Source organism: Papio anubis, chromosome 16 (genome assembly GCF_008728515.1).
Source record: "Papio anubis isolate 15944 chromosome 16, Panubis1.0, whole genome shotgun sequence".
NCBI lineage: Eukaryota > Metazoa > Chordata > Mammalia > Primates > Cercopithecidae > Papio > Papio anubis.
This window is the reverse complement of record NC_044991.1, coordinates 18,636,002-18,662,689: the sequence shown is the minus strand read 5'-3', so window position 1 is coordinate 18,662,689 and position 26,688 is coordinate 18,636,002. Positions and strand designations below refer to the sequence as shown.

At 45.1% G+C, this 26,688-nt stretch overlaps 1 protein-coding gene across 2 annotated transcripts in view; it reads left to right on the top strand.

Moving 5' to 3' along the window:
- Nucleotides 1-26,688, top strand: part of SLC5A1 (solute carrier family 5 member 1) — a 71,424-nt gene that overhangs the window by 20,338 nt on the left and 24,398 nt on the right. For both annotated transcript variants that reach the window (XM_009217141.3, NM_001168773.1), the window contains 7 exon segments: nucleotides 7,483-7,587; nucleotides 8,497-8,556; nucleotides 9,058-9,162; nucleotides 22,983-23,088; nucleotides 24,205-24,285; nucleotides 25,573-25,793; nucleotides 26,034-26,169. In XM_009217141.3, the coding sequence (XP_009215405.1) occupies nucleotides 7,483-7,587; nucleotides 8,497-8,556; nucleotides 9,058-9,162; nucleotides 22,983-23,088; nucleotides 24,205-24,285; nucleotides 25,573-25,793; nucleotides 26,034-26,169 (814 nt within the window).

Below are 26,688 nucleotides of genomic sequence, written 5' to 3'. Positions count from 1 at the left end.
CATTTGGTTGCCATGGTTTTTGTTGTTTCCCCAAGTGGAACGTTCAAGGATTTGATATCACTTACTCAGCAGAACTTTACTGAGTCCTTGCCATGCACAAAGAATGTCCTCTGTTAAGTGGAAGCAGGACTGGATTGCAGAGAGCCAGGAGTACCTGAAATTCGTCTTCTGAATTTCATGCCACAGCTAAGAGGCAGAGGTCACAGTGAGCTGAGATCACGCCACTGCGCTCCTACCTGGGCGATAGAACAAGACTCTGTCTCAAAAGTGGGCTCTTTGAAGGCCAGAAGGTATTTGGGGCAATAGACCTGTGTGGAAGCAGTTATCAAAGTGGGGACGTGACACACACCAGGAGAGGGGAGCAGACAACATGTGAGGTAAGAGATGGGAGGATGGAGATCGGCTCTGGATGGTGTTAGTGGAGAGGTGGGACGGGGCTTCATTTTGAAGACGAGGGAAGCATTTTTATAGACAGAGCTTGATGAAGAGGGCATTCCAGGAAAAAGAAAAATCTCATAAACGAAAGCAGGAGGCAGGAAAGCACAGAGCATATCTTGGAAATGGAGCCGGTGTGGTTTTGCCAGAGTGGAGGTGACATGGCAGGGCATGACAGGGCTGCTGAGATTGGAGAAGGTGGGACTGACTTTATTGCAGAGAGCCTGGAGTGCCTGTACTACCTCTTCTGAATTTCATGCCACAGCTGAGAGGTAGAAAAGTGCTCTGGTCAACAACCTTTGTTGTCTCTGGTGGTTGAGATCATCTCTGAGAACTCTCACAATCCCATCTCTTGAGGAGATAAATTGTTTGCGGAAGGATTTCCCACCAAGCTTTTGAGTGGCTTCAGTGGATTTCCAGTGGAAATATCTTTGCTTTCATAACTTTACTGCGGCCTGATGGTATCCTGGAAGTCTTGATTCTACCAAGCCCTCCAGTTCTGAGGTCTCCCTGGTGAGATCGGTCAAAGTTTCTTTCACTCCATGTTCTATATATTGGCATGTGGTTGAAGTGAAAATGCCGCCCACTGGGCAGCACAGGTGCCATGTATACCTGTGTATACATACATAGGTGTGTATACACACACACACACACGTAGATGTATATACACACACACACACACACACACACACATATATATATATATATATTTTTTTTTTTTAAGAGATGGAACTTTGCTCTTGTTGCCCAGGCTGGAGTCCAATGGCACGATCTTGGCTCACTACAACCTCTGCCTCCCAGGCTCAAGTGATTCTCCTGCCTCAGCCGCCTGAGTAGCTGGAATTACAGGTGCCCCCCACCATATCTGGCTAATTTTTTTGTATTTTTAGTAGAGATGGGGTTTCACCATGTTGACCATACCTGGTCTCGAACTCCTGACCTCAGGTGATCTGTCTGGCTCATATCCCAAAGTGCTGGGATTACAGGTGTGAGCCACCGCGCCTGGCGGGTAACAGATCTTTAAAACTCTGGCAGTTAAGCAAGTGATTTTGGAGAGAACCTCTTTCACTTTTTGCCCTCCAGATCTTAGCATTTTATTTATTTTTTGGTGGGGGACATGGTCTTGCTCTGTCCCCCAGATTGCTGCAGCAGCATGATCATACTCACTGCAACCTTGAATTCCTGGGCTCAAGTGATCCTCCCACCTCAGCCTTTAAAAGAATTTAAGTGATACAGCCACTGTTTTGTTAAGGCAAACCAAATTGGTCTTTTCAGTAATCTAAATTGCATCGGGAGGAAATCTGTTCTTGCTGAATGTTCCAAATAACAGAGAGGCAAATTCTTTAATAGTGATAGCAATTAGAGGGACTGGCCCAGGTCCTCCGTACTGCCAAGAACTCATGGCTCAGTGACAGGTTTCAACGGGGATTTGAAGGTGGATGATGTTAAAATCTTATGGGAAGTCAAGAGGGGCAGCTTGCTTCATTCTAGATGGCTCATATTTGGAATGTTAAAACCTTACCGGAAGTCAAGAGGGGCAGTTTGCTTCATTCTGAATGGCTTATGTTTGGAATAGTCTATTCAGGTCTGAGGTCCACTTTGGGGACAGAGATGGGACTCAGGGAGCAGAGAACAACAAGGGTGATGAGAATCAAGTCCATTGTCAATGAGGAACAGACACATAAGAAGAGGAACAGACACATGAGAAGTCTGGGGAAAATTTAAGCAGGGAAACCATCCCTGTCCTCAGATATTGGAAGGGCTAACTTGTGGAAGAGAAATTTGACTTGTTCTGTTATACTCTAAAGGGTGGAAGTAGGACTGATAGGTAGACTTCAGCTCAAATAAAGAATGACTTTTTTTTTTTTTTTTTTTTGAGAAGGAGTCTCGCTCTGTTTCTCAGGCTGGAGTGCAGTGGCGCTATCTCAGCTCACTGCAAGCTCCGCCTCCCGGGTTCATGCCATTCTCCTGCCTCAGCCTCCCGAGTAGCTGGGACTACAGGTGCCCACCACCACACCCGGCTAATTTTTTGCAGTTTTTAGTAGAGACGGGGTTTCACCGAGTTAGCCAGGATGGTCTCGATCTCCTGACCTCGTGATCCACCTGCCTTGGCCTCCCAAAGTGCTGGGATTACAGGCGTGAGCCACCGTGCCCGGCCAAGAATGACTTTTTAACAACTAGAGTTGTTCCACCACAGATTCAGCTGTATTGTAAGGTAGTGAGTTCTCTGTCACTAGAGGTATGCATTAAGAACTGACCATCACTTGGGAGGTGTTGCAGAGGGGACTTAAGGTGTGGCATCCACAGACCCATTCCACTCTGAAAGATTCAATGATTGTTTAATTTCTCCATACATCTCCCCTCCCACCAGCCTTCCAGGATAGGACATCTAGGTAGTAAAATGTGACTACAAATTCCCTAAAGTCAAAAGAATAAATAGCCTTTCTGCATTTTGTGATGTGACATTATGTTGTTTTCCCAATTCCCATGCTCTCAGACCTGTTGGGTTTGGTCAGACTCAGTTCATCTTGCACAAGCAGCAAAAGTATCCACATACTTGTAATGGCCTTTCGAGTCCCATCAGAGGGTGAGGAGGGTTGGGAAAGAAGTTAATGAGAGGTGAGGTCAAGTTGGGGAAATTTTAGATAAAGTCTGAAATCCTGAATTCATAGGAACGCGGGGGGACATTCTAGAGAATTACAGAGAATGGTGATTCATGGCACTGGGTCACTCCCTGCATGGGAGTGGTGCCAATTCTCAAATGGGCATGAGTGTGGGTGAGGAGTGGACAGAGAAAGTGTTTGGGAAATTGGCATGATGAACGCATTGTTGGTGAGCTCCAGCAACAGGAGGAGCAGCGTAAAAACCTGGCAGGGGAGTACAGGCCATAAAACAATAGTGTCTGTCTTAGTTGGCTCAGGCTGCCATAACAAAATACCACAGACTGGGTGGCTTAAACAACAGAAATTAATTTTCTCATAGTTCTAGAAGGTAGAAGTCAAAAATCGAGGTGCCTTCAGGGTTGGCTTCAGGTGAGGCCTCTCTTCCTGGCTTGTAGATAGCTGCCTTTTTGCTGTGTCCTCATACATGGCCTCTTTACTGTTCATGTATAGGGGGAGAGACAGAGATTTCTGGTGTCTCTTCTTATAAGGACACCAATCCTATCAGATTGGGGCTCCACCCTTATGTGCTCATTTAACCTTATTATCTCCCTAAAGACCCTATCTCCAAATACCATCACCTTGGGGGTTGGTATTTATGAATACCAACTTTAACATATGAATACAGGCTTTAACATAATGAATTTTGCAGAGAGGACACAATTCTGTCTATAGCAGTATCCATTGTAGCTCTTGCTAATTGTCTTTGCCGGTGAAGTAGTTATCCTCTTGGAAGGAGAAAGGAGGGAAGGGACACTGATAAGAATCAGCTGTGTCAGTCACAACTGGTTCATAATTTCATTTGACTCCTGCACCAACCCTGCTATGAGAGAAGACAGAGGCTTGTAGATGTTCTAATCACCCAGATAGTAAGAGGTCAATAAATCATTCAAACTTGAGTTGTAAAGCTCATGCTGTCTTTGCACTTGAGGGAACTTTACCTTGAAACCTTGCTATATTCCTAAGACTGTTTTTAGGCCTGTAGCTGTCAGGAAGACCACTTGACAGACGCTTTTGGGTGTCCAGGAGAGTCTCTGAATAGGTCAGTGTTATGATCAGAGTTGTGCTTTGGGGAGGTTGCTTGGCCATGTGGGTGGGTGGGGAGGTGACTGATGAAAAGGAGAGAATAGAGATCCTCTAGCAGCCCATTACTTGGTCCTGTTGAGAGACAGTGACAGGCAGCAGAAGGGTCATCTAGAAAGAGCTAGGTGGCCATAATATTGTGAAGGCAGAGTCAGAGTTTTGGTAAATGATTAAGTGTAGGTCATGGGGTAAAGAGAGGAAGTCCAGAATGAGGAAGGTGGTTCCCCTAATAAAATGAACAGAACCTGGGCTCAGGTCATTCTGGTACCCCGAGCTCTCCTGGCCTCATTCCACTGTCTTCTCAGATAGTGAGTGGGGACTTCAGGACAGCCTGACATTGCTTAGAGTACAATGTCCCTGTTTGGGAGAGAGATTGGAGAGGACTTTCTGAACTTATGACTCATCTAATGCAGTTAATCATTTCTGGTAATTATGTCCTTAATAGTACAGCATTAGGCTTACTTATTTATCAAGCAAGAGGTGATAAATGAAAAGATAGTGGGTCAGGGCAGGTAGGCCACTTGCAGAACAAAACTTTTGATTAAAAGTGGACTGTTAGGCCGGGTAGGGTGGCTCACACCTGTAATCCCAGCATTTTAGGAGGCCGAGGCAGATGGATTGCTTGAGACTAGGAGTTCGAGACAAGCCTGGGCAACATGGCGAACCCCCATCTCTACAAAAAATACAAAAATTAGTCGGGTGTGGTGGTGCGCACCTGTAGTCACAGCTACTTGGGAGGCTGAGGCTGGAGGATCACTTGAGCCTGGGAGGCAAAGGTTGCAGTGAGCTGAGATGTGCCACTGCACTCCAGCCTGGGTGACAGGAATAAAACGCTGTCTCAGAAAACAAAACAAAACAAAAAAAAGGACTGTTATCCCCATCAAGCTTTGAGCAGAAGGAGGTAGATGTCTCTAAACACTCTGCCTTTCCCTAGTTTCCCCTTCTTAATGAATGGCATCCACCCAGTTACTCAAGTTCCAAATCTAGGAGTTACCTTTGATTATTCTGTCCCACACTTCCCACATCTAACCTATCAACAGAGCCTGCCAACTTTGTTTCTAAAACATACTTCCTAATCTCTACCCTTGCCTTTGTCTCAACTGCTGTCACCCTAGTTCAAGCCACTGTCCTCTCTCATCTAAGCCAGTGATAGTCTCCCACCTGGTTGTTCTATTTTCTCCCTTGCCCCCAACACTGCACTCTACACACAACTTACAGCAATTTAAAAAAGTAAATTAGGTGCTGTCCCTCTCCTGCTTCAGATCCTCCAGTGGCATCCCATCTCACTTAGAATAAAACTCACTTTTTTTTTGAGTCAGGGTCTCACTCTCACTTTGGCTGGAGTGCAGTGGCATGACTGATCATAGTTCATTGAAGCCTGCAAGTCCTGGGCTCAATTGATCCTCCCTCCTCAGCCTCCTAAGTAGGTAGTACTACAGGCATGCACCACCATGCCCAGCTAAGTTTTTACATTGGTTTTTTTTATAGTGGCAGGGTCTCACTATGTTGCCCAGGCTGGTCTCCAACTCCTGGTCTGAAGCAATCCTCTTGCTTCAGCCTCCTAAAGTTCTGGAATTAGAAGCATAAGCCACCACACCCAGCCTAAATGACTCTGTTTTAAAATATTAAGATCACAAATCATTATCACATATCAACCTTCTTTTTGCTTCTCAACTATGCATATCTTTCCCACTTGTGGGGTGTCAGGGGGTCTTTGCTTAGTGGGAATGCTATTCCTGTGGTCTCTGAATGATTAACTTTTTTGTCATCCAGATCTCAGCTTAAAGGTCTGAATTATAATAGTAATTCTTTAATATTAGAGAAAGTCCATAGAGTGACCTTCTCAGACTCTTCAATCTAATCACTCTATCACACCCTCTATTCTCTTCATAGCACTTACCACTCTCTGATCATTGTTTTTGTCATTTATTTATTTATATTTACAGCATTTGAATATAAGCTTCTTGAGACCAGGGATTTTGTCTGTGTTATTCACAGCTGTTGTTAGTGCTTGACACGTGCAGTAGATGGCTAAGTTAATATTTATTGAGCAAATGTACTAATGCACCTACACCAACCACTGTCTCCTCATTGTCATTCTGAGAACTTCTTCTGGCTAGGCCTTCAGAAATCTCTGTCTCCCCTGACTTAATATTTGGCACTAAGCACCAGCTGCCTTATACTGGTAATAGGGGCTGGTATAGTTAGAATAGTTTCTTGGCGTAATCTGTCTTTTGGGAAATAAGCGTTTTGTTCCAGGTTTGGACCATCTTTGGGACATTAGATAAATAACAACAAGCCTCTCCCCATCTGCTTAGCAAGAATGGGGATAATTACACTTGTTTGATTCTTATCAAATGCTGCTGTACCTTCTCCTCTTGGATACAGAAGGACATTAGAACTTTCTGGAGTTCTTTTTGACCTCAAATGCAATTGAGTTGCTGACACAGTATTATGATTGGTTAGTGCAAGATCCCTCTCTTGCTTTACCTGATATTTTCTTTTTTTGTCTCCCACTCACAGTCCTATTCTCCTTTCCCCTTCCAGTCTTCCACTCTTGGGTATTTGATATATGTGCTTCCAATCTGTCTTCTATAATCTGTATTTAGACATGTGTGTATCCTTGAAAAATGCACTGTTTTGTGCATGTGTCCGTGTAGTCCCTAGAACTTTTGTAAAAATATCAATACTATATGATCTAGAGAATTATTATTATTATTAATATCATCTGTTACTTGAGAGTTCGTGGAGTCACATAATTTAACAGCTAGGAATCACTTGCAAATCATCAGCTCCACGCTGCTCCTTATTTGACCAGGTAACTAAGGTCCAGAGGCTTTCTTTGAAATAATTTCTTTCAAGAAAATTCTTAGTGTTTACTGAGAGCCTGTATTGGGCAAGACCCTAAGCCCAGGCATGCTGGGGAATATGGAGATCAAGGACTCATGTCCTAGGCACACAGCCTTGAAGGAGATTTTTAGAGAGGCCTAGTGGCTGTGGGACTTTCCATATCTTCTTCAGGACTGGACACAGGGCCCATAAAAGACTCACAGATGATCTGGTTTTGGGATACATCCCACTGCTCCTTCCCCAATCCTCTCCTTTTCATCTTTTCTATTTTCTAAGTTTCCACATCTGCCTTCTGAACCAGCTGTCCCTTATGATTCCAGAACAATTGTGCTCCCAGCCTGCCTCTGCTCTTTCTTGTCCTTCTCTTGACTGACATGTCTCTTCTCTCTTTGACCCACTCTGAGTGACCTGGTGGAGCACAGAGCCCTTACCTGACTTTCTTTTGTATTTCCAGATTGGAGCCTCCCTCTTCGCTAGTAACATTGGAAGTGGCCACTTTGTGGGGCTTGCCGGGACCGGAGCAGCTTCAGGCATCGCCATTGGAGGCTTTGAATGGAATGTGAGTAACACCACAGCCATGGTGCACTGGGGCTGGAAGGAGTCTTAGCAGTCAATCAGTTCAATCTATGCTCAGAGGAGCTGAAGGTGTTAGGGAACCCTTCAGGGTCAACCCAGGGTGCAGACAGAGGAGGGGCATGGCTTCAGGAGCCTCAGGGCCCTGCTCGCCTTCCACCAGAGTAGCATGAGAAAACCACTGGTATGACAGCAATAGTATTTTTTCTGTTTTCCCTTCATGTTAAAAAACCAAGGCCCTTCTAGTCCTGTTTGAGGTTTGGAAATGCTTACCACCAGATTTCCATTATTATTATTATTATTATTTTATTTTTAGAGACAGAGTCTTGCTCCATTGCCCAGGCTGGAGTGCAGTGGTGCAATCATAGCCTACTGCAGCCTCAAACTCCTGAGCTCAAGCGGTGTCCCCACCTCACTCTCCCAAGTAGCTGGGACTACAGGCATGTGCCACCATGCTTGGTGAATTTTTAAATTTTTTGTAGAAGCAGGGCCTCACTATGTTGCCCAGGCTAGTCTTGAACTCCTGGCCTCTAATAATAATAGTAGTAGTAATAATAAATGTAATTATTTATTATTACTATTATTGTTATTATTAAAGCTCTCTAAATGGCATTTTACTCTGTGTAAACCAGGGAAGAGGTGAAGGAGAACCCAGTGCTCTCGCTGTGGCCCAGGGCTGTGATGGTGATGAGCAGCCTCCTGGGCTCCTCTCTGCTGTTTTCTAACTGCTATTTCCATGGGTCAGTTAGGCAGCAAAGGCCTCCTCCAGTCTCTAATGGCTCCTTAGGGGAGAACATGTTGGGTAATTTTTCTGCAGCAGCTGAGGGGCCCTTCAGGTGGCAGGGATGGGCTAAGGTTCCTCCTAGTTTGAGTCCACCTTTTGTGTTCATTTCAGGCCCTGGTTTTGGTGGTTGTGCTCGGCTGGCTGTTTGTCCCCATCTATATTAAGGCTGGGGTAAGTATCTGCTCTGTTATTTCATTTCCTGCTGGCAAATGTATCTGTCAGCTTGGTCTTCCTAGAGGGCAGAGGAGACATTGTGGGATAAATGGCAGAAAAATCTGTGGATTGGCTTTCACTCCCAGGTTATAAAATTTCTGACTGTCTGCAGTGGCATTATATATATATATATATATACACACACCTCCTCCAGGGTATATATATATATACCTCCTCCAGGGCAAGGGTCTGGTTCCTTACTGATGCCCAGTGACAGGTTTATTGGGCTGGGATAACATCTAGCTACTCCTACAGTGGTAGGGCATATGGGATTAAAATTAGCAAATGGCTGGAGGTCAGGGGCCATCTGGCCACCTCGCAGACTTCCCTGGCTAGCAAAGGTTATGAATCCTTGACCACACTTCTGTGGCTCGTACACCAGGATGGTGTCACTGTTCTGTCTGCTTTGGGCCCTCTGGTCACTGTGGCTGGCAGTGACTTCCCTCACACCCCATGCAGGTGGTGACGATGCCAGAGTACCTGCGGAAGCGGTTTGGAGGCCAGCGGATCCAGATCTACCTTTCCATTCTGTCCCTGCTGCTCTACATTTTCACCAAGATCTCGGTAAGTCCACGGCCCTGGGGGGCTGGGCTGTCTCAGAAGCTGCCACTCTCATCCCTCATCACATGCTGCCCACCAAGAGGTGGCTCTATACATTTCTTTTTTTTTTTTTTTTTTGAGACAGAGTCTCACTCTGTCGTCTAGGCTGGAGTGCAGTGGCCGGATCTCAGCTCACTGCAAGCTCCGACCCCTGGGTTTATGCCATTCTCCTGCCTCAGCCTCCCGAGTAGCTGGGACTACAGGTGCCCACCACCTCGCCCGGCTAGTTTTTTGTATTTTTTAGTAGAGACGGGGTTTCACTGGGTTAGCCAGGATGGTCTCGATCTCCTGACCTTGTGATCCGCCTGTCTCAGCCTCCCAAAGTGCTGGGATTACAGGCTTGAGCCACCGCGCCCGGCTAGCTCTATACATTTCTATTAACTTGGCCCCTTAAGCCTTCTTGCGCCATGGAGTGAAGTCCTATTTCTGCATTGAGGAGGCAACAGAGTTCAATGGAAATCTGTCCTCCACTGTGGTGCAGGCTGAAAACACAAACAGATTTGTGATGGTTCAGGGAAAGCAGTTCTTAATAGTAAGATTAAAAGGGAGTTAGGGATAGAACTCTGTATGATCCAGCAATCTCACTACTGAGTATATATCCAAAGGAATTGAAATTAATATATCGAAGAGGTATCTGCACTCCCATGTTCATTGCAGCACTATTCACTACAGCCAAGATATGGAATCAACGTAAGTCCCATTAACAGATGAATGGATAAAGAATACGAGGTATATATACACAGTGGAATACTACTCAGCCTTAAAAAAGAAGGAAATGCTGTGATTTGCTGTGAACATGCTGTCCATGTTCATAATGTGGATAAACCTGGAGGACATTATGCTAAGTGAAATAAGCCAGGCACAGGAAGACAAATACAGCGTGATCTCACTTGTATGTGGAATCTAAAAAAGTTAACTCAGAAGCAGAGTAGAATGGTTACCAGGGTCTGGGAGTGGGGGGTGGGGAGTTGGGGAGATGTTGGTCAAAGGATACAAAATTTCAGTTAGATAGGAGGAGTAAGTTCAAGAGATCTATTGTACAACATGGTGACTACAGCTAATAATGTGTTTTGAAAATCACTGAGAAAGCTGGGCATGGTAGTGTGTGCCTGTAGTCCCAGCAACTCAGGAGGCTGAGATGGGAGCCCCAGGGGTTTGAGGCTACCCTGGGCAATGTAGTGAGACCCTGCCTCTTAAAAAAAAAAGATTTTTAAGTATTTTCACCACAAAAAAAGATAAGTATTTGAGGTAATGTATATGTTAATTAGCTCAACTGAGCCATCCCATAATATATACATATTTTAAAATATGTAGTACATGATAAATATATATAATTTTTATTTGTCAATTTTTTAAATAGGGGGAGTTAGGGATATCCAAGGGTTGGCCCCAACTTTAGAGGCAGGCATGGGCCTTTGTGCTCTGCCAGTGTATAATCTGACTCTATGTGATACATCTCACACACTTAAACACAAGCAGCCAGTACCAAACTGGAAGGCACTGCTGAGATTCTGTCTTCTTTTATGGACAGATAAGTGAAAACCCTGGAGTTGGAACGAACCTCTGAATCAGGAGTAGAACCCAGGTCTCCGATTCTCAATTCACTGTCCTTTTCCCTGCACAAGGCTCCTGCTTTTTCTTGGAATCAGCTCTCTGGGCCTTTAATTGCTAACTCTCTGGGGAATTTTTACTCTCTCTCTGAACCCAACCACTAGGGCTGCCCCTCTACCATTTAGCCTGCTGTACTTGCCAACCTAGAGCTGTAGGCCCACTTTGCAGAACTGAGATTTCTCAAGGATTGGAGGGCCACTGGGGTACCTTTGAAAGCTGGGCAGAGCTCTTGGCTGACCTACTGGAGCAAACATTGTGTTTCTCCTCCTCTTTCCTTCCTTTTCCTTCTTCCTTCTTTTTTCTTCTTCCTTCTACTTTCTTCTTCCTTTTCTTGAGACAGGGTCTTGCTGTATTACCCAGACTGCCAGACTGGAGTGTGTGGCATGATCATAGCTCAGTGCAGCCTCTACCTCCTGGGCTCAAGCGATCCTTCCACCTCAGCCTCTTGTGTAGCTGGGGCTACAGGTGTGTTCCACCATGCCCACCTAATTAAAAAATTCTCTTGTAGAGATAGGGCCTCACTATGTTTCCCAGGCTGGTCTCAAACTCCTGGACTCAAGCAATCCTTCTGCTTCAGCCACCTAAAGTGTCGGGATTATAGGCATGAGCCACTGTGCCCGAACTTGTGTTCCTTCTTTACTTCACTTTTTTTTCCTTGAAAGTGTTCAGGTCAGTTCCTCTTGATTGCAAAACAAAACAAAGCAACAACAACAAAAAACACACAAAACAACCAGGAAACCACTAAACTTCTGAGATATCTTTCTGACAGCCCAGAAGATGGAAGGAAGAGAAAAATTTGCTTATAGATTTCAGTGTGCATTTTTTTTTTGTCCCCAAGGTGACTGTCAGTCTGATAAAGGTGAAAGCCATGGTATAAAAAGAAAAAGAAAAGAAAATGTAAATGATAAGGAATAAGAGAAAGAAAATAGGACTTTGGTAAGAAAACTACCTTGGAGAATAATTGAAGAAACTGGCTCCTAGTCTGTTCCCCTGCCCACACTAGCGGGTGACCTGGGGCAAACGTCATAAAAGCTCTTTAGAGCTTAGCTTCTTTATGAGTAAGATGGGGATAATAATTTCCGCCTTGCCTGGATCACTGGGTGTTGGTGAGCATCCAGTGAATTTATTTGAAAGCACAAAGTGTTCTTGAAATGTAAGATATAATGGTAATGAGGCCGGGTGCAGTGGCTCATGCCTGTAATCCCAGCACTTTGGGAGGCTGAAGCATGACGACTGCGTGAGGCCAGGAGTTTAAGATCAGCCTGGGCAACATGGCGAGACCCTGTATCTACAAAAAATAAAAAATATTAGCCAGGAATGGTGGTGTGCACCTGTTGTCACAGTTACTCAGGGGGCTGAGGCGGGAGGATCACTTGATCCCAGGAATTCAAGGTTGCGAGCTATGATCGCACCATGGCACTCCAGCCTGGGTGACATAGTGAAATCTTGTCTCTAGATAAATAAATAAATAAAGATATAGTGATCATGAACATGGTTGAGAGCCTTCAGCACTCTCTGCAAGCAGCTCTCTGGGTTGCAGCAGGGCGGAGAGAAAGGTGGTATTTTCTGAGATCACATAGGGAGTAACTCCAGCTTTTCCCCTTAGCCAGCAGTTGCAAAGTGCTCATCGCTCTATCAAAAGGGTTGTCTCATTGCCTATGATCAATTTTTCTCCCTCTTGTTGTTCCCCCCTATCCTGCACCAAAGGCGAGATTGGTCCAATCTCAGTATCTTGCAAAAGATCTGCCCTGGCTGAGATGTGAGTTGGGTTGGATCTGAGTTGAGCCATCTACTCTAGCTAGGTAGGGTTCTGAAAATACAGTTGCTAGTGTTTCTATTTTCCTGATTACTTAAAGTTGACACAACAGCAACATTAAATAACATTTGCAATTTTTTTTATTATGGAAAATTTCAAACATGCATCAGCAAAGATAGAATAGGATAACAGGCACTCATGGACCTAACACTGATCACTTAGCTTTAACAATTATCAACATTTTGCCATTTTTGGTTCATCTATCCTCTTCGAATTTTTTTCCCAGTAGTATTTTGTTTTATTTTATTTTTTCCAACTTTTATTTTAGGATTAGGGGTACATGTACAGGCTTGTTGTATGGTTAAATTGCATGTCACGGGAGTTTGGTGTATAGATTATTTTGTCACCCAGGTCATTAGCATAATACCCGATAGTGTTTTGTTCCTCACCCTTCTTCCATCCTCCGCCCTCAATAAGCCCTAGTATCTATTGTTCCCTTCTTTGTGTCCGTGTGTACTCAGTGTTTGGGTCTCACTTATAAGTAAGAACATGCAGTATTTGGTTTTCTGTTCCTGCATTAATTCTATTAGGATAATGGCCTCCAGCTCCATCCATGTTGCTGCAAAGGAAGTAATCTCATTCTTTTTTATGGCTGCATAGTATTATGGTGTGTATGTGCCACATTTTCTTTATTCAGTCCACCACTGATGGGCATGTAGGTTGATTTCATGTCTTCACTACTGTGAGTGGTGCTCAGCAGTATTTTAAATCAAATCTCAGATACCACGTGATTTCACCGTAAATTCTTCAGAATGTACCTTTGACTTTTAAAAATACAACCATTGTGCTATTATCATATCTAACAAAATTTACAGTAATTTCTTAATTTAGGTAGTTTAATACCTGGCCCATATGAAGATCTTCCTAATCATCTGAAAAATGTTTTCTTACAGTTTGTTTGTTTGAACCAGGATCCGAACAAAGTCTAGATCACATTGCATTTGGTTCTTTCTTTAAAGGAAATATACATATATAAGTCTTCAGCCTACTACAGTTATTTTTCCCTTTTACATTATTACCTTCCTGTCCTAGCCTACATGAATAAACTTTTTTTAATTGGGTTACATGTCTATTTGTTGTTCAGTTGTGAAAGTTCTTTATATATTCTGCATGCTAGACCCTCATCAGATATATGACTTGCAAAAATTTTTTTTCCCATCCTGTGGGTTGTTTTTTCACTTTCTTGATTATGTCCTCTGATGCACGAAGGTTTTAAATCTTGGGGAAGTTCAATTTATCTATTTTATCTCTTGTTGCTTATGCCTTTGGTGTCATTTCTAAGAATCCATTGCCAAATCCAAGGTCAGGAAAATGTACCCCCTTGTTTTCTCCTTAGAGTTTCATAGTTTTAGTGCCTATATTTAGGACTTTGATCCATTGCGAGTTAATTTATGTGTATGGTATGGCCATGTGCTACCATGCCCAACTTCATTCTTTTGCATGTGGATGTCCAGTTCTCTCAGCACCATTTTTTGAAAAAATGATTGTTTTCCCACTGAGTGGTCTTACACATAAGTTTTTACTGAACTTGGTGAAAACATGCTCTTGCTGATAATGCTGTTAAGGTTTTGTCTTGGAGTTGGGGCCAACACCTAGGAATAGTGCTGCCTCCTTGTGTAGCTTCCTGACTCACACTGCTTCTGCCCTTGACCCATGCCTTTGTGCTTTCTCCACTAACGTCATGATTCAGCCTCATTTACTTTATCCTTCTCTGCTTCAGGGTTGGTGTTTTTGTTTTTGTTTTTTAGATGTAGTTTCACTCTTGTTGCCCAGGCTGGAGTGCTGTGGCACGATCTCGGCTCACTGTAACCTCCACCTCCCGGGTTCAAGTGATTCTCCTGCCTCAGCCTCCTGAGTAGCTGGAATTACAGGCACGCAACACCATGCCCTGCTAATTTTTGTATTTTTTTTTAGTAGAGATGGGGTTTCACCATGGTGGCCAGGCTGGTCTCGAACCCCTGACCTCAGATGATCCACCCACTTCGGCCTCCCAAAGCGCTGGGATTACAGGTGTGAGCCACTGCGCCCGCCCCCCAGGTTGGTTTTTAGTTGTAAGATGAAAAGCCTGGGCTTTCCCATTTTATTTGATTAGAGACCCATGTGCAGAGCCTGGACTGGGAAATGCTGGGAAGGCTAGAGAAATAGGGCTTTGGCTTCCTGAGGAAGGGCAGTGCATCCATCTAAGAATAATAAAAGGTAATATGAGCAGGAGGGTGAGGAGGTCAGACTGCAATGAGCAGGAGGGTGGTACCTGTCTACTGTGCACGTAGAGAAGGGTGCTGGGCCTCCCCTTCTCCCAGGCAAGTGTCCTCCAAGTCCACAGTTCAAGCAGGTGAAAGTCTGTGGACTGCAGTTGCCATGGTAAGAGCACTCTTTGTCCTCAGAGCTGGTGCAGGGGTGGCAGGGGTGGTCATATAAATAAATTAGGTGCCCAACCTCTCTCCCTGCCTTCTCTATCACCTCACCTATTTTTCAAGTTACTGATTAAACCTTCTTGGACTTGGGAGCCCCCAGGGAGCCGAGGGACAGCCTCTTTTAGCTCAGATCCGGATGGAGCCCATCCCCCAGGAGCCTGCTTTTTCTAAATTTGGCTTTTGAATTATATCTGTTGTGGGCTGTTCCCTGTGTGTGTGATTTTTGGGGCTCCTTACCCTCCTCACCCTCCTGCTCACATTCCCTTTTCTCTTCTTGGACAGACGCACTGCCCTCCCTCAGGAAGCTAAAGCCTGATTTCTCCAGCCTTCCCAGCATTTCCCAGTCCAGGCTCTGCACACTGGTCTCTAATCAAATAAGACTGAAAAGCCCAGGCTTTTCATCTTATAATTAAAAACTAATGCTGAAGGAGAGGAGGAGAAAGTGAAGGAGGCTGAATCATGATTTAGTGGAGGCCATGACCAACATTATAGTTATTCCATCCATTGCCCAAGACCAGGGATCCCTTGACAAACACATAAGAAGTTTGATAGCTGCCCTCTATTTAGTGCCAGTCTCTTCATTTAGTCTCCAATAGGGGTTTTACTTACACCTTCTCCAGTTCTCAGAAGAGTACAGCATGGGTAGAGATTTCTATTATTTGTTTGTTTACTGAGATAGGGTATTGCTCTGTTGCCCAGGCTGGAGTGCAGTGGCATGATTATGGGTCAGTGCAACCTTAAACTCATGGGCTCAAGTGATCATCCTGCCTCAGCCTCCTGAGCAGCTGAGACTACATCCATGTGCCACCACGCCCAGCTATTTTTTACTTATTTTTTTTAGAGATAGGGTCTCACTATGTTACCCAGGTTAGTCTTGAACTTCTTGCCTCAAGTGATCCTCTTGCCTTGACCTCCCAAAGTGCTGGGATTACAGGTGTGAGCCACCACATCTGGCTGGGATTTTTATTTTATTTTCCATTTTATGGGAGAGAAAACTGAGTCTCAGAGAAGTTAGGTAATTTCCCCCAAATTACACAGCTGTTATGTGGCAAAGCCAGGACTTGGACCAGGGTCTCTCCAGTGCCAAAGTCTGTCCTCAGAGTTCTGCCCTGTGCTTGGATGGGATGAAGGCATAGAATGAGGGGATGGGATAGATCATGTGGTCTTATGTCCTGCATTTTCATTTTACAGATGGGGAAACTAAGGTCCAGACAGGGGAAGGGACTGTGAGGGGCTAAAGAAGCAGAACTGGGATGAGAGGCAGATTTGTGACCCTGAAATCTAAACCTTTTGACATTATATGCCCCCTACCTTCTAAGTCTTTCATTCTTCCAGTACAGAGTAGGTTAGCATTCAAGACCCTGGGAAAAATGAAGACAGCCAGTTAAATGAACCTCACAATATAAATGAGTTGCCAACAGTAGGATTTGAGAGGACTGTGAGGAGAGAACATCAGCTGCACACTGGGTATATGAAGGATCTGAAGGAGGAACATCTGGACAGAGGGTAGGGTAGGGAGGGATGCAGACAGGCAAGGCTTTGTCTTTGTAAATTAGGCTGGTTTTAGGTTCACCATGGGTCACAGAGCATGGAATTTAAAAAATAATTACATCGATATCAACTGTACTTTCTAGAAGCTCACTTCAAGACGCACAGGAATGCAGGGCTCATGGACAAAAGAAAATAACTGTTCATTAATAAAATATGGTGATAAGGCATTTATATTGCACACAAACCAAGATTCATCAATTGTATGTGTGTGTGGAAGGGCACGGATGGTTTGTGATGGGTGAGAAGAGAGGAGGGATGGTGTGAGATTCCCGTCCAGAGAGCAAACATCCAGGGACCTGCCACGAAGGCTTGGGAAGAATGTAGGGATCCAGTGGGGGTGTAATTAATGGGAGAGAGGAGAAAGTACAGGGCATTGTAGCTGCAGAGCCCAGATATGGCCCAGACCACTGGGCAGCTGTGATGTGGAGCCTTGGCTATGGCTACCATCTTTTGGTCACATATTTTTGGGCTCCGAGACTCAGAACTGATTGTCCTTCCATGAGCTCCTGAATTTTATTGGCTCCCTTGAGCACCTGCCTTATCAAGCTCTGAGAAGCATTCCATTCTGTAAAATTTCCTGGCATGTGCATCTTATGCAAATGTGCACAATCCCTGGAGATAAAGCCTCAGATTTTATGACTTACACATGATGACTGAATGTTCACGTCCCCGTCTGTGTTTCCTGGGGCTGTTATCACAGATCACAGCTATAATAAAAGTTTACAGCAATTCTGCTGTCCATTTTGGATCCTTGGGTGAAAAGAAGAGCTTTGGCTTTTGCTTAAGATTTGAAGGCTCATTCCCAGGGCCGCTCACTTTCACAAGTGGAAAGAGAAATATGAGTAATGGGGCTTCACCATCTGAAACCTTGAGGCTAGGCAGGATTTATTGAGTGCTCAAATACATCTTGGTTAGGACCAGAATGGACAGCAAACACACGCATATAAAATCACTGGATCTCAAAACATCAGAGCCAAGGTGAAGCAACATGCCCAAAGCTCCCAATCAGAGACTCAGTTACTTGCAGATGCCTTCCAACTGGGGTCTGTATTTTTATTCCCCATGAGTCCCATGGACATTGTTCACCCAAATTTTCAAAGTGATAGGAACAACACCCCTGGGCTAAATCCAACACATGATCTATTTTCGTAAGTAAAGTTTTACTGGAGCCCAGCCAAGACCATTGTTTGTGTTGTCTGTGGCTGCTTTTATGCTTTAATGGCAGAGTGTGACAGAGACAGTAAATGCAAAGCATAAAACATTTACTCCCGGGCCCTTTACAGAAAAAGTTTGCCAATCCTTGACCTAGAGGACCGTAATTTTTTATTTCACTTCTAGTTGGTTTTGCTTACAGCATTGGAGACATTTTCTTCTTTCCCTTCCGTCTCCCCTTTCCCCCTCTCTCTCCTTCCTTCCTTCCTTCCTTCCGTCCCTCCCTCCTTCCCTCCTTTCCTTCCTTCACTCCCTCCTTCTCCCCTTTCTCTCTCTTCCTGTTACCTTCCCTTTCTTTCCTTCCTTCCCTCCCTTCCTTCTCTCCCCCTTCCTTCGCTCTCTTGCTTTCCCTTCGTTTCCCCTTCTTCCTTTCACTCTCTTTCCTTCTCTCCCTTCCCTTTGCTTTCCCTCCCTCCATCCTCCCCCCTACTCTCTTTTAAGGACTAACATTAGTTTAGGGAAAGAGCAATCTGGGATAAGCTGTGAAACAAATGGTCTCATAGGATTACAGGACAGTTCTTTTATATCAAAGGTGGTTCTGTATTCTTTATACAGTTCCCTATTTTTATAAATAAAAAATTTAATGAAATACTTCAAACATACAGGAATGCAGAAAGAATACAGCAAACACCCTTATATCCACCACTCAGATTTTATAGATCTTAACAATTTGTTATCTGTAGAAAAGAAATATAACATTACAGATATAGTTGAAGACCTATTTGTACCCTTTCTTGGTCTCATTTTCCTCTTTCCTGAAAGGTGAATGCTGTCTTGCACTTGGTATGGATTCTTGTAGTCTATGTTTCTATATTTTTACTACATATGTATGGGTACCCAGATAGCGGTAAAGAATATATTCTGTTTTAAAATTTCTGCTTCCTGCACTTTTGAAACTGTAGGAAAAATGTAACATTGGCATTTAAAAATCTTGGGGTGGGAGATGCCCACTGGAACTGCAGTACCAATATTTTCATATTTTGGCCTTGCTCAAATTGTATGTATTCTTTCACAAAGTTGCAATGAGAATATGCGCACCATTTTGTTGCCTTCTTCCCACCCCAACCATCAAATTGTAAACGTTTTCTAGTTTCAATTTTCATAATTATTATTTTAGGGGCTGCAGAACATACTGTTGACATATAATTTTTAGAAAGCCATTTAAAAATCCTCTCGTGGACAAAAATCTCTTGACAGTGGTCACTTTTGGGCTACTTTTACTTTTCAGTGTGTAACTTCTATGGTTTATTTTTAATTTTTTAATTTTTATTTATTTTTGAGACAGAGTTTTGCTCTGTCACCCAGGCTGGAGTGCAGTGGCACAATCTCGGCTCACTGCAACCTCTGCCTCCCAGGTTCAAGCAATTCTCCTGCCTCAGCCTCCCTATTAGCTGAGACTACAGGCATGCGCCACCACGCCTGGCTAATTTTTATATTTTTAGTAGAGACGGGGTTTTACCATGTTGGCCAGGCTGGTGTCTCAAACTCCTGACCTCAAGGGATCTGCCTGCCTCAGCCTCCCAAAGTGCTGGGATTACAGGCATACGCCACTGTGCCTGGCCTGTGTTGTTTATTTTAACTCCCCCTGCCACATACATTATTTTATTTGAGATTTTATTTTAAAAGTAAATTTAAAACTTTTTCATTGTTGTTAAAAAAGACCTTGCTGGCTGAGCATGGTGGCTCAGGCCTATAATCCTAGCACTTTGGGAGGTTGAGGTGGGTGGATCACAAGATCAGGAGATTGAGACCAGTCTGGCCAACAGGGTGAAACCCTGTCTCTACTAAAATACAAAAAAAATTAGCCAGGCGCGGTGGCATGCACCGGTAGTCCCAGTTACTCGGGAGGCTGAGGCAGGGGAATCACTTGAACCTGGGAGATGGAGGTTGCAGTGAGTTGAGATTGCACCGCTGCACTCCAGCTTGGCGACAGAGCAAGACTCTGTCTCAAAAAAAAAAAAAAAAGAAAAAAAGAAAAAAAAGAAAAAGAAAAAGACCTTGCTCTCTGTAGAAAATATTTCAGAAAGGAGGTCCCTTGTCGATGTTTTGAGGATCAAAATAATGCATGTGCCTAAAAGTCCTTGGTAAACTGTAAAACTCTCTGAACATGAAGAAAACAAAAATATAAAAAACAAAACAAAACAAAACAAAACAAAACAAAAAAAACACCCTAGTGGGTTTGTTTGGCAGCTAGGAAGAACCAAAGACTAATGTCAGAGCACCCAGACTGCAGTGGCCTTGCTCAGCTGGAGTCACCTACACGAGCTTAGCTAAGGTATTCCCAGCCTGGCCTTTGGCATGCCAACGGCAGAATTCTTCTCTGAAGCTAGAATCACTCATGTGAGGAAGAATTTGTCCTAGGTTTCTTCAATTCACCAGGGAGCTTTCCTTAGAATTCTTTATCTGGGCCGGGCACGGTGGCTCATGCCTGTAATCCCAGCACTTTGGGAGGCCGAGGCAGGCGGATCACAAGGTCAGGAGCTCGAGACCATCCTGGCTAACTCGGTGAAACTCTGTCTCTACTAAAAATACAAAAAATTAGCTGGGCGTAGTGGCGGGGGCCTGTAGGCCCAGCTACTCGGGAGGCTGAGGCAGGAGAATGGCACGAACCTGGGAGGTGGAGCTTGCAGTGAGCGGAGATCGCGCCACTGCCCTCCAGCCTGGGCGACAGAGTGAGACTCCGTCTCAAAAAAAAAAAAGAAAAAAAAAAAAGAATTCTTTATCTGTACTGTTAGAAGGAAATAGAGTATCATAAAAACAAGATTTCCATTAGCCCAACACTTTACAGAAGTCTTTGAGGTCCTTTATAGCATTATCTTAGAACTTACGTGTTACTTCTTTGTGACTAATGACAGCAAGGCACATATTAATGAGGGTATCACAGTCTACTATGGCGTGTTGTCATAAAGCATTAAAAATTAACTACTCTGGAAAATAAACCAACCAAGGGCAGTTTAAAGGCAGTATCAGCTTTGTAATCTTTTCCTAGCTTATTTACACTTATTAGCTAATCCACCAAATCAAAAGGGTGTGCATTTAACAGAATTTCACTGCAATCAGTGAATGGGACCCCTTGAATTTAAGAAACTTTATGGGACTGTATAGAGGCATGAGAGGAGAGGGACCAGCATTATACATACTCATTACAATTTCAAGTGGCCCAGTGTGCAGAGTCAGGAAGAAGTGGCCATTTCACCTTTGGCAAGACTTATGCACCACAGGGGACCTTCCTCCTCTTGGGCTACTGCAGAGGGCAAGGCAGAATGGAAGCGGTCCAGGACCCAGGAGGAGAATGCTTTCCTCACTGCTGACCTTTCCCACTTCCAACCACTGAGAATCACAAGCCCCTGGAGCCAGGACTTCCTGCATAAACACGAAGACACGGAGAATTACAGAGGAGAAATGTTTTGCCCAAAGGCTTGCAGGCCTAGAGTGGCGGCAGTGGGGCTAAAATGCTGGTTATTCTGACTGCTAGCTCCAGGGAGACAGGAGTTTCTTTCTAACTCACCATCTCTCCTCCCACCTCCTGGCTCTGCCTCCCCTCCTTCACCAGGAAAGACAGTGACATTCGGTCCCCTGGGTGAGAGAATCTTCACGGGAGGTCTGGGCAGAGGGGAACTAAGGCATCAGGTCCTCAAAAGACCCACCTTGGGGGAGGGGGTCGAATCACCCTCCAGGGCTCACGTGTTAGCTCAGAAGCATGGAGTTGGTATTAGATGTGCTCTCTGCTAACTAACCGAGGGAGGGAATAGGAGATTCTCATAGGAGGGACAGGCAAGTGTGGGGGGAAACCTTAAACACTGGAGGGCCCTCAGGAACAGCAATGCGATGGGGACTGGGAAATGGGACTAGAGAGGAGATGCAAGATGTAAGAGGAGATGTGAGAAGTGAGAGTCCAACCCTACTGGCCCATCCCCAAGGCTCCGTCTGGGCGCTGTTTGCATGCCGTGAAATGTTAGGATTTGTGCAGTGAAACAGCTTGTGCATTCATTCCATCTAGGGGAAGTCCAGTTTCTTCCACACCTGGAGATTTGGAAACAAAAGACTCAGCTGGGCGCAGTGGCTCCGCCTGTAATCCCAGCACTTTGGGCAAGGCAGACAGATCACGAGGTCAGGAGTTCAAGACCAGCCTAACCAACATGGTGAAAGCCTGTCTCTACTAGAAATACAAAAATTAGCTGGGTGTGGTGGCACACACCTGTGATCCCAGCTATTCAGGAGGCTGAGGCAGGAGAATCGTTTGAACCCGGGAGACAGAGGTTGCAGTGAGCTGAGATCACGCCACTGCACTCCAGCCTGGGCGACAGAGTAAGACTCCATCAAAATAAATAAATAAATACAGTAAATAAAAAAGACTCACCATGATCATCCCTTAATACTACCCTCCCTGGTATTGTTTTGGAGATGACATGAACCTGTATTTGGGGTGACCCTGGTGCTCTCTGCTGGTTTATATGAGCAACTGCACCATCCCGCCAGGTAGAAGGTTCATTAAGAGACAGGAAGGAGGAGAAATGGTGAAAGTGGAAGAACTGCATCAAGAATTCAGGAGTGAAGAGGGAGCAGTTCTCCCAAAAATTACATGAAATAATCTAAATAAAACCAGCAAGTACCAAGGCTGCTACATAAGAGGTGCTTGGTGATGTTCTGGTTGTGTTTGAGTCAAGATGGACTGCATCTGGGTTGGGGAGTTAAAATTACAAACTTGCTTAGTTTCTCCCCACTCCTGCGGGGGCTGGTGTTTCTCACCAGGACTCAGACTTGCTTTTGGGAATGAGTTCTGATAAACCTGTGTACACTGAGGTGCAAAAGATGGACAATAGCTCAGAACAACAGTCTACAGGTGACTTGCAAGGAACGTCTAAGTGTTAATAGTCGTTTCTTGGCAAAAATAGTTCCATAGTTCAATGAGTTTGTGAGATGTCATGTACCATGTTCCCTCCCTGGGGATGACCATACATGGCATATATTAAAGGCTCAGAAAAGTTGTGTGGCGAAGAAACTGCCTTAACTCTGTTTAGCATTTTACAGACCTTTTTGACCATGGAATTCTTTTTCTCATAGAACACCTATTATCATCTTGAATAAAGCTTGCTTGGAAAATCAGGAATAGAGAGACCATAGGCCCTGTAGGCAGCTGACCTCTCTCCCTCCTAACTCTGCTTCTCCTCTCTTTCCAGGCAGACATCTTCTCGGGGGCCATATTCATCAATCTGGCCTTAGGCCTGAATCTGTATTTGGCCATCTTTCTCTTATTGGCAATTACTGCCCTTTACACAATTACAGGTGAGTTCATTCAAATAAACCAGTACCTCAAACCCAGTTCGGGATTAGGCACTAGTGAAGGATAAAGGGAAGTAGGAGAGGTGTTTTTTCCTCCTGAGGAGGAGACATACACTCAGGTAACAGTTTGGGATTGTGGTATTTGCTTAGTCCCCACTCACAGACCCTACAAGTTATACGAGTGGTTTCAGAAAGCTGTGGTGTTGGCTGGGATAGTCAGGGCAGCTTCTCACAGGAGTGCATGCAGAGCTGGGCCCTGTGGGTTGCAGAGATGACTTAGCTAAGGTGGGAGAATCAGGGCAGTGGCAGGTGCAAAAATAAGTGAGCACAAGGGGAATGGAGGCAGGTTGGACAGGCAGATGCTCTTGGCTGGAGGAGGGTGGCCACTGAAGGATCCTGTGTGGGTTTGGGGGGACCATACAGCTTGATAGTTCAAATGAGGTCACAGTATAGGGGCTCTGAAAGCCAGACAGAGGCCTTGGATTTGATGTGTCAGGGACTGGGAACCCCTGTAGGGAGGGAGAAAGGAAGTGACTCACATACAGAGGTTTTAGAGGAAGACTCAAGTGGTGACCCAAGAAGCTGGTGCTTGAATAGCAATCGGGCTCCTTTGCAGAGGGGTCACTCTGCCTCCTTGGCGGGGGTGGGAAGGATCAGCTTTAGCACTTGCTGCTTGACTGGAGCCCCACAGCTTTGGGGACTAATAAAAAGGTAGACATAGAAGTGGCCCTTTGAAATGTGCCAATTTGGTGATGTCCCACCATCTCCACAGCTAGCTCTTTGCTCCTCCTTGCCTTGTGTGTGGAAGATGCTTCCTCTTACCACAGAGGAGCCATCTCCTTTGAGCCATCTTCTGGCTCAAAAGGGTCACACCAGACTCTTTCCTCTCAAGTAGGGAGAAGCATTCGCTACTTCTATGACAGGTGGAGTTGTGGGAACATGCTGAGTAGCAGAATACTGTAACAGGACGAGAGGGTGAAGGAAGGAAAGGCAGACGGACGACTGCAGGGGTGTTCTCAGAAGGCCAGCAGGAAGTAGAGGGTGGAAAGTGGGGAAGGAAGCAGGTAGACAGGTTGCCCTCCACACGAGGTCAGATGTGTTGTCTTCTTGCCTGCTTAGGGGGCCTGGCGGCAGTGATTTACACGGACACCTTGCAGACGGTGATCATGCTGGTGGGGTCTTTAATCCTGACTGGGTTTGGTAAGTGGGGCCAGGGCAGGCTGAGGAGGTGGGAGCAGAGGTAGAGGGCCTCAGGAATAGAAAGGCAAGTCCAGCCTCTCTACCTGTTGCCAGACTAGGCAGTGAGCTGAGGAGTGCTCTGCCCTTCCAAAGGGAGGGTCCAGCCCAGATGGGCTGTCATAGTGTGTATGCAGGGTCAGTTTCCTCATCTCTGGAAGACTGAGGTTGGGTCTGGTCCTGGGTTTTCTGCTGCCCTTTTTCACCAGTCTGGGCTAGTGGCTGTGCTGTGAGCCTGTGATAACATGGTGTTCTGTTTTCAGAGAAACTGGACAAAAAAAAGGATAAGGCTAAATATCCATCAAGCTAAATCTATTCAAATGTTGTGTCTTCAATCTTAGGCTGTATCTTATCTACATTTTGATGTCAAATGTCCTTTTATGAATTGTTGATAGTGGGTGATAATGTTCCTTTTAAGGCCTTTATTTGGCAAAATTAAAAACTTGGCTCCTCAGTGTTGGCCCTCCAATTAATTTTTTCTTTTCTTTTTTTTTTTTTAACTCGTCTATGAAATCTTAAAGACAAGACTAGAGAACCTAGGTAAGGGTACTTATTATGGGAGGATAGAAAGTACATTTTATTTCTAGGTGCTCAAGGCCAACTTTGTATCCTGCAAAGACTCGTATTTGCTCTTCTCTCTTCTGTTTTCTAAGGACTTTCATTTGGTTTTCCCCAACAGGCCCTGGGTGTTAGCAAGGCAGGCAGTGGAATGACTTATTCAAGGACACACAATTGAGAGGTGGCAGGTTCTGGATTTCTCACCCATTCCCTGTCCATCCCACCACACTGCTGGGTCCAGGGGTGGTAGGTGTGGGTCCGAGGTCCCAAAGGCCACTGTGTGTGTCTAGGTCTGTGTGTCTCTATGTCTGAGTCCAAGGCTCCAAAGGCCATGACTGACAGCAGAGGGTGAGGGAAAAAAACAGAGTCTTTGTATGTGGTCCCAAACCAAGGTCTTTCTTTGATTAATGAAAGTCCCTTCCCTTTTATAAAAAGGTTTACAGTTGGAGCACTTTTACAAGTTATTGCTTTGGTCCCCATAATAGCCCCTGAGGGGGCTAGGCAGGGCTACTAATCTCATTCTATGGATGAGAAAGCTGAGGCCCAGAATGGGAAGGTGACTTGCCCAAGGCCACTCAGTAAGGGCTCTGTCCGTGGGTTGGGTCCTCTCAGTTTCTCAGGCATCTATGGAAAGAAGCTGCTATGAAGAGCTGAAGGTTTCAGAATGTTCATTTCTGTACCAATGTTTTCCAGCTTTTCATGAAGTGGGAGGCTATGATGCCTTCATGGAAAAGTACATGAAAGCCATTCCAGCCATGGTTTCTGATGGCAACAGCACCTTTGAGGAAAAATGCTACACTCCGAGGGCCGACTCATTCCACATCTTCCGAGATCCCCTCACGGGAGACCTCCCATGGCCTGGGCTCATCTTTGGGATGTCCATCCTTGCCTTGTGGTACTGGTGCACAGATCAGGTACCCAAGCTGGATGTGCGGGACGGACAGAGTCTTCCCCAGGGCGCTACAGGAACTCCTGTCTGTCTGTGGTTTGTAGGGTTGGGATAGGGAGGGGAGAGCTCAGGTGGTTTGTGAGTTGCCATGCCCCAGTGATACAGGAGTGCCAAGTCAAGGACCCAGGATGGCGAAGCTGGGAAGTGCAAGGGTGTCACAGGGTCTCTGGTCTGCATACCTCCCTTACTGGGCTTTTTCTGGCAGGTCATTGTGCAGCGCTGCCTCTCAGCCAAGAATATGTCTCACGTGAAGGCCGGCTGCACCCTGTGTGGGTACCTAAAGCTGCTGCCCATGTTCATTATGGTGATGCCAGGAATGATCAGCCGCATTCTGTACACAGGTAATAACTTCTGCTGGACCCACAGGCCACTCTCCCTTTTTCTGTCTCCAAGTCACTTCTAAAGCTCTATAGCTTCCAGCTTCCTTTTTTTTTTCTTTTTTTTTTTTGAGGCCAGGTTTCACTCTGTCACCCAGGCTGGAGTGCAGTGGTGTGATCATAGCTCACTGCAGTCTCCAACTGTAATTCCTGGGCTCAGTGACATTCCTGCTTCAGCCTCCTGGTGGCCTAAGGCTGGGTATGCCACCATGCCTGCATCGACAAATTTTTTTTTGCTGCTTGATGGGAATTTGTTATGTTGCTCAGGCTGGTCTCGAACTCCTGGCCTCAAGTGATTCTCCTGCCTTGGCCTTCCAAAGTGCTGGGATGATAGGCATGAACCACCATGCCTGGCCCTCTAATATGTTATGGTCATATCCAAGCATTATTGTTTCTGTGCTAGACAGTGAGCAACTTGAGGGAACTTTTGGAATTGTCTTTCCTGGTCTCTTACATTGACAACTGTTTTCTCTTTTTTTTTTT